The sequence below is a fragment of the Oryzias melastigma genome, linkage group LG11 (genome assembly GCF_002922805.2).
Source record: "Oryzias melastigma strain HK-1 linkage group LG11, ASM292280v2, whole genome shotgun sequence".
NCBI lineage: Eukaryota > Metazoa > Chordata > Actinopteri > Beloniformes > Adrianichthyidae > Oryzias > Oryzias melastigma.
Genome location: NC_050522.1, coordinates 21640245 through 21648147, shown reverse-complemented (window position 1 = coordinate 21648147; position 7903 = coordinate 21640245). Strand labels below are relative to the sequence as shown.

Here is a 7903-nt window from a genome sequence, read left to right as displayed (position 1 = left end):
AATGAGAAATATACTTTTTACATTGGAAATAAACATAATCTCCTTTTCTAGAAAAACTGAAGCTGAAGAATCTTCAATCTAAGAGAAAAAACTGTTTCAGAGTTTTCAAGTTATTTCTGGGAGTTTTCTATTTTCTGATTCTGGCTGGACTCATGACACGATGTAAGGATTTTTATTTTAACTCATCACATCTAAACTTGATATATATATATATATATATACATATATATGTATATATATATATACAGTATATACCTGGGTCTATGATTTTTAATGTGTTTCTGTTCCAGATCTTCTTTTGTCTTTAGAAAACATCAAAATGAAAATCAGTTACAATCAACTGCAGGCAAAACTTTCAGGTAAAAATGATTTCTAAACATTTAATCAAAATCTCTGTCCAACAAACTATTTCCAGAATGACTTTGTGTTCTTCAGTTTGTTCCTCTTTTATTCAAACATGCTGAACCTCACATGGTCTGTTTTTAACCTGGAGAACAAACTACAGATTGTGGTTTTTACACATCTGTCATGACAGTTCTGTATTGAAAGTATTGATTTCTGTTCAGAAAGTACCAACCATTTCCTCTTTGTTGCTTCACATTTTTGTCTTTAAATGATGAGCTTTGAAGCTTTATTACAAATTCACAAAAGGAGTAAAAATGAAAGTTTTGGTCCTGATTAAATAACTGAATATTGATGATGCTGTTTAGTTGTAGAAGTTAAAAAAAGAGAAACAGAAAACTGAAACTGAGAAACTAAAACACTCCTGACAGTTTTAAAATCAGAATTTCTGCTTGTTCTCACAGCAAGTTTTTCAATTTTTCAAACCTTTGAAACAAACATTTTCAAAGTGATTATAAAGATTTTCAGAATAGTTTATCAATCATTTTAAATATAATTGTATAAATATTTTTTTTCTTGATACTTTATGTATCTAATCTGTAATTTAAAAACTTGTCGACAAATAGATGTGTAAAAAAGTAATAAACTGACTTCTACTGTCTTTCAGACATCAACAAAACTCTTTTGGATGAAATAAATCAGCAGAAAAACAGAACTGAAGGTGAGAAAAATAGAAAATGAATAAAATAAATCAGTTTACTTTGATCGTTTTTACTCTTTTTCTTTTTTTAAATCTGATATGCAAGTAGTTTTAGTCAAAAATGCAAACACAAATAAAACCAGGAAGTAAACTGTGCAGTATTTTTGTGTAATACCTTTAAAGGTAAATCGTGCCCTGAAGGATGGATGAGATTCAGAAACAGATGTTACTATAAATCCACTGAGAAGAAAACTTGGTTTGACAGCAGGATTTTCTGTCAGGATAAAGGATCTGATCTGCTGGTCATCAACAGCAAAGAGGAACAGGTGAGTGTGTTCATACAAGTTAAGTTTGTGTGCTGCTGTTGTTTGTCTAATAAAATAAATTGTGATTAATTAACACGGGTTGTTCGCCCTGAAAAAAGAACAATAATAAAATGATAATTGGAATAAAGTGAATTTTGTTTCTTCAGATAATCATTGCCTCAGTTTTTAGAGCTGGCGCCTGTTTCAAGAAGCAGGTTTTGTTAAAACTCTGAGTTTGTGAACTCTGAGTTAAGGAAAACTCTGAGTTTCTGATTGAAATCTTTGAATTCTGATCTGAAATCAGAGTTTCTTGTTTCAGAAACGGAGGTAACTTAAACCTATGAAAATGGGGGGAAACCAAACCTCTTTCACAAAGCGGGTAAGCTGAACTCAGAATCAATCACTAAGGCAACTGAGTCTGTGAACGTAACCTGGTCGGTAGCAGGTTTTCTTCAGGAAACTTAGAGTTCTCTGCGGTCTCCGCCCCTTTTTAAAGTGAAGGATGTTCTAATATGAGTTCCTCATTAACATTTAGAGAACATTCACATTACAGACGTCATGTTTCCACCACTCAGAAACCAAAATAACATGTCCAGGATCATATAGAGAGGAGGCTGGATTAATCCAGAGGAAATGTTACTTACGTTGAGAGAGGATTTTGAGGACACGAGTCGATTTCCTGGCGTTTCCCAATTCATTTTTATTTGAGCGATACCGTTTTTCCAGGGACTCGTTGTTGATAAAACAGAGTCTTCATTTCCACTTTTTAAACCCATATCAACGGAAATCTTTAAACCTAAAATAGTACGGAGATTACTGGTTAAATTATTGACAGATCAAAAAGCATTCTCTACTTAACAAGTGACTAAATTACCTTTCTTAGATTATTTAGTTCTTATCCTGAACTGCAATGATTGAAATGTAGACGTACGCATTAACTCTGCAGATATTTTATCTCTGTTTTACCGCTGCAGCTGTGTTGATCTTTTTGCAGAAAATGTGCTCGTAGTCAGGATCTGCTTGTAGTTTCTGTCGCTGTGAATATTAAGCCCTATTGGTTTTGTTCCCGTTGCCATGGTGAATCGTGCTGTCTTTCCATTGATCAGGGCTTTCAATGGTCGCGACGCTCACACTTGATTCTGAGTCCAATGACTCAAAGTTGATGGAACTCTTTTCAGCTGTTCTGAAACCAATAACTCTAAGTTTGTGAACTCTGAGTTACTCAACACTGAGTTCAGGTTAGAACTCTGAATTTGTTAAACCTGCTTCTTGAGACGGGCCCCAGTTATCAAAAACAGACGAATTCTTTACTTTGAAACAAATATATGGAGACTGTATTTAGAAAATAAAATGTTTTTTTGTTCTCCAGGAGTTTGTATCTGAAATGAATCAGAACGATGAATCCTGGATTGGTGTGGTAGCTCAATGGTCTGAGAAAATTACAATTAAATGGAAGTGGGTGGATGGATCACCGGTTTTACAACAGTAAGACTGTGTTTCAATTACAACCATTACTGAAAGAATTCTTAATGACTGAGCCTGTTGATACATCTATGGAATCATCTCAAAGAAGATACAGAAATGTTTTGTAACATCATAAATCATTTCAGTTTATGAGCAGGATTTTAAACGGAAAGTTTCATCACAGGTTCTGGGAAAACGGGTTTCCAAAATCTTCATTCAGCTACTTCGGTGCAGTGGCCGTAAATGCTGAAGGGAAATGGACACAGCAGTTATACCTCCATGACCTACACTGGATCTGTGAGAAATAAATGTGCTAATCTGAAATATCAGTTAAGAACAACTCTCATCTAAACATTAAACAGCAGTCTTGTAAATAAACAGATTCCACAAAGTAAACTGAAAAGTTAAATATTGAAAGTGAAGTAAATACACACAAAAACCAAAGCAAAAAGACATTTTTTTTTCATAATTGTGTATGATCTTTTCATTGTTGTGGTAAATAAAGGACACCACTGAGTTTAAGGCTTTTTCAATAATTTTGGCAAAGAAGGCAAACTACAAGTAAACCAAGAAAAGGAACAGATGAGAAGTTGAGAGCAATATAAGAAGATAATCTGTTACTTTCATATTTGAATATATAAAAGTGCTTTTTCAAACGGTTGAATTAAGTGTGCAACATTCTTCTTTTTTTATGGTTTTGACGCAGCAATAAAAGGGTTAAAATGGAAAAGTGTCTTTTGACTGTTTTAGGTTTGTATTTTGTTATATTTAAATTATATTATTGTGATAGACGAGAGGGAATAAATGCTCTTCCAAAAGTCAGATTTTTAAATAAAGATTGTAAAAATAGAAAATGAATGGTGGATACATGCTCCAACAATTGAACCAATTAATTAATTAATTGGATTACTTGTTAATTAAGTCAGAATTTATGCTAAAGGCGTGGTTGATTATAAGAAGAATTTTCCTTTTTTTTAACATAGATAAGGATTTTATAGTAATTGCTCCCAAAAATTAGGTGTAAATGTATCTAACTAGCTGTTATTTGATTTGAGTTGTATTTATAAAATTCTGGAAGAGATGTGCCTTAAACTTTTAGAAAAGATTTTTAAGATATTGTTAAGTTATAGCATATTCTGATCCTCTTATTGCATTGAGATGATCTTATGTGACACAGAGTCTTTTATTTTGAAAAGTCATATGAACCTTTGTCAAAATTTAAACTATTTCATATTTTGGGGGGGGGGGGATTCACTTTTTTTATCTTTGTAATAAAAAAAAAAAACAGTTTAAAAGTTTATATTTATCATAATTTTAGACAAATAGTGTCAGAATTCAGACGTCAATTTCCCCCTCTGACCACCAGAGGGAGCCATCTCCTAAGTATTGACATTCTCCCATCAGCCTCTGCCTGCTGTTCCCAGATCTCACCAGCTGTTCTACATTTGTCTGTCACTACATTTGACATTTAAGGAGACAACTTTGCCCGGTGTAATGCCTTGTTTTGCTGCATCATACAGTCTGAGCGTATTGTGTAAAAATACTGCATATTTTGACATATTTTGTCTGTTTTTGTCTGATATCAAACTCATTGCACATGATTCCAAACTCCTCTGCTTCTGTGTTACGAATACAAATTAGTGTCTTAATTTTCTAAAGGGTGAAGTTAAACTTTGTGTGACATACCTGTCTTTGTAAATCTTGTTTTTAGGTGTCTTTGCTGCAGAAAATAAGGATTTCCTGCAATCTTTTATCCAGCTTCCTGCTGTTTGCATCTTTGACTGATCAGACATCAGTTCATTTATTTAAAAGGATAACCAAACCCTGTTTTTGGCTGTTGACCTCTATAAATGGGGCTGTAAAAGTGCACCCTGTTGGTTATTGACAATTTAAAATAAACTTGTTTAATTCTTAAAATATAGTCAAAAACCATCTGTGTGCTGCCCCCAACAGGTTAAACAGAGGCATTACAGTTGGATTTTGTGATTGGTCAAACTGACTGGATTTTCACGTTTTGGCTACAATAATTCTTTTTCTTTTTTTTTTTTTTTTTTTTTTAATCAGAAAATCTACAAAATACAAACAAAAAAATTAAATAAAAAACTTACCTTATTTAGTTTATTTTTCCATCCAGCTCAGAAAACCATTTTTTAAGGTGAATTTGCAGTTGGAAAACATTTTAAACATTTTAAAAATGTTGGCTCACTTTATTCACTCCGTCAAATATGTCCAGGGTTGAGTACAGGTAAATTCTTCCAGAACGGTGACATTTTATAACTGCTGTAAACAAATGGATCGAATCAAATACATAAATTAAATCAAAACCATCAGAACAAAATAAAAGATGGTAAATTTCTTTTGTCCAAATTATATAAGTGACACATTTATAAAAGATGGAGAAAAAGGACAAGAAAAAAACAAGATTTTTGTCTATGAAACCATTAAATTAGCTTTTTTTTGCTTTATGAATTTACATCCTTTACCATCAGTGGACACAGAGTCTGCCGACTGAACTTAAAGGAAGCAAAACATATTAACATATAAACATTACTGCTAAAATAAAACAAAAAAGCAAACATGCTCCTTCTGAAATAAGGTCACATTAAATGTGATTCTGCAGAAAATAAAAGAGAATCTACAGTTACAAAACCTTCAAAACGAGGAGATGAAACTTGAACAGAATATTTTCCTTTTTTTACTGTTAGTGGCTAAAGAAAACAGAAGTATTCAAGCATGAGACCAAAGGAAATGGTCAATATGGGACCTTCAACAGAAAAATAAATCTTAAAAACGTTAAAAATAAACTGAGGATAAATGAATAAAAGTGTACTGAGCTTCAAAGAGGTACAAACATGTGATTTTGGGAAGAGATGAAGAGAACCCAGAGAGGAAGAAGAGCCTCCATCAGCGGAACGTTGATATTGATAATGTGAATAAATAGCATAAAAGATTGATTTTCTTGATTGAACAGCTAAAGTGGTCCCGGCCTCAGACCCGATCCGTTTCCTCGACAGCGTCCGTAAGAAATCCTATACATCAGGCACTTGTTGAGAAGTTCTTAGCGGCTCGGAGCCGTCCAGTCGGAAACAGCAAGCCCTCCTCCGTCCTCCGTCTTCCCGCCCTTCCCTCTCAGTTAGTTAGTCCCGGAAGCTCTTTAGCTCTGCTCTTTAGTCTCCTCTTGGGCCCGACTTTCTCCCCCACGCTCCGAGAACTGCGGTAAACGCCGGGGGACCTGAGCTCGATGTCGCCGTGGCCCACCGAGGGGTCGTCCGGCGACACGGGCTGCGGCGCCGGGTAGTTGGGTTGGTAGTAGCGGTACGGGTCGTCCTCCTCGACCTCGCCGTAGTTTTGGAAGACGTTGGGCGGCAGTTGGACTGCGGAGACAGCGCCGCGGTCAGTCACATCCTCACCCTCTGCGTTGCCAGGCAACCAGACCGACCGGCACCCAGACAGTCATGGAAAAGCCCCAAACAAAGATGGCCGAGCACCACAACCACAGGAAGCAGAGATTTGGGGTTAGGAGAGGAAAAAGAGGAGTAAGAGACATAAAAGGACAACAGTTACCAAAGATTACCAGGGTTAAGGAATAACAATCAGCAACTAACAGTTAGAAGAAGTGTTAATAAAAGTGTTTAATGACCTTAGTTCAGTAAAAATGCCAACTGTTGACAAAAGCAGGTATTAGATTTAGTGTTTAAAGCTGCCACTCAAAATATCACAATTGAGCTGAACGTCGATGTTATCTGTAGTAGTGTTAAAACGTGCACAATCTGTGCCAAAATGAGCTTTTCTTTAAAGCTTAAAGTTACACCAAAGAGGTATTTGTCTTACAGGAGGATGAATAATCTTAGTGAAACGTTTTAAAAAAGAGGCACTGGGTGATCATAATCTGGAGGGAAAAGACAGGAAAGGATGGTTGTGTCAGTGCAGGTGACTGAGCTAAATGAAAAAAAATATTCTGAATTTATTTAAAGAAAAGAAAAGGCATATAAACTTTTTTAACAATGATTTTAAAGCACTGATTAAAATATTCCCAACAAAAACCTGTTTATTTTTAAGTTTCTGCTTAAAAGTCATAAACAACTGAAATAAAAATGTTGAATTATGGCTTTGATGCAGATTTAAAGTCTCACATGCACTAACTCAGGTGATAACTTGAGTATTGAGACTTTAAAACTATATTTTTTGCTTATAAATGTCTTTAAAATCTTCCCAAAAAACAACACTAAAGCACCATGTTCAGTACTTTTCCTCATGGTTGTTTTCTGCATAATGCAACACTGCATTATGTTTACAAGCAGAGCTCTATATATTTAAAAAAGCTTGTATTTTTATTAAGGCACTACCATTTACACATGCTTTCTTGCTCCACTTGGAACAAATTCATGCAAAATTAGCCATTTTTGACCAAGTTATGACATATGACCATTTGTTTTAATTATTTAGGCAAATTCATGTATTTCAGAACTTAAACAAATGACATGAACGCCTAAATGCAGCTTCATTTCATGAGATTTCACGAAAGTCAGTTAATGTGGTTTGTTAGTTAAAACTGTTTTTTTCAAATGTTTTTTTAAACTCACTCCAGTCATCCTTTGATCTATTTTAAAATTGTCTTTTTAATTATGATGATGTCGTCTTCAGCCAAAACAAAAAAACAAAACCAAAGTGGTGTTTTTCTTCTAGAACATAGTTTCTGCAGAGAGGGAATAGTTCAGAAATCCTTCTCTGAGTAGGGGGCGGAGATTGGTGAGGAGTAAGTCTATTTCCCATAATTCATCTGTTTAGACCAAGAGTGTCAAACTGAATCGCACAGGAGGCCAAAATCCAAAACACACCTTTAGGTCGAATAAACATTTATTGAACACTCTAGAACTAACATTTTAGAACTTTAAAAGCGTAACTTCTTAGTATAACGATACATTCCATAATGCCAGTGTGAATACTGTAAGCTCAATTTGGGTCCTGAAGATGCTAATATTGATAGCTGATGATGCAGAAATTTATAGCTGAAAACGCTGAAGCTGAAAATGCTAAAGCTGAGAGCTGAAAACCCTGAAGCTAATAACCAGATAAAATATTAGCTAAATGC

At 34.6% G+C, this 7903-nt stretch overlaps 2 protein-coding genes across 6 annotated transcripts in view; one reads left to right on the top strand and one right to left on the bottom strand.

Moving 5' to 3' along the window:
- Window positions 1-56: 56 nt before the first annotated feature.
- LOC112162547 (C-type lectin domain family 17, member A-like) lies at window positions 57-4032 on the top strand. The gene is made up of 6 exons (XM_024298346.2): window positions 57-162; window positions 291-359; window positions 1010-1063; window positions 1226-1368; window positions 2717-2832; window positions 2996-4032. Exons 1-6 carry the CDS (start codon window positions 153-155, stop codon window positions 3117-3119), a joined length of 516 nt encoding a protein of 171 aa, XP_024154114.1. The 5' UTR covers window positions 57-152; the 3' UTR covers window positions 3120-4032.
- Window positions 4033-4997: 965 nt separating this feature from the next.
- LOC112162546 (collagen alpha-1(XIV) chain) overlaps window positions 4998-7903 on the bottom strand; it is a 149787-nt gene continuing 146881 nt past the window's right edge. For 4 of the 5 annotated variants that reach the window (XM_024298342.2, XM_024298345.2, XM_036214137.1 and 1 more), the window contains one exon: window positions 4998-6224. In XM_024298342.2, coding sequence (XP_024154110.1) covers window positions 5941-6224 — 284 coding nt within the window. In that variant the 3' untranslated portion in view covers window positions 4998-5940. The remainder of the gene's footprint in view (window positions 6225-7903) is intronic. The other variant, XM_036214138.1, reaches the window with a different exon arrangement.

Bases quoted from the DNA above. Each gene is read 5' to 3' on its own strand.
- LOC112162547 (XM_024298346.2), top strand. The intron at 1,064-1,225 runs GTGAGAAAAATA...ATACCTTTAAAG, and splicing joins GCAGAAAAACAGAACTGAAG to GTAAATCGTGCCCTGAAGGA. The intron at 1,369-2,716 runs GTGAGTGTGTTC...TTTGTTCTCCAG, and splicing joins TCAACAGCAAAGAGGAACAG to GAGTTTGTATCTGAAATGAA.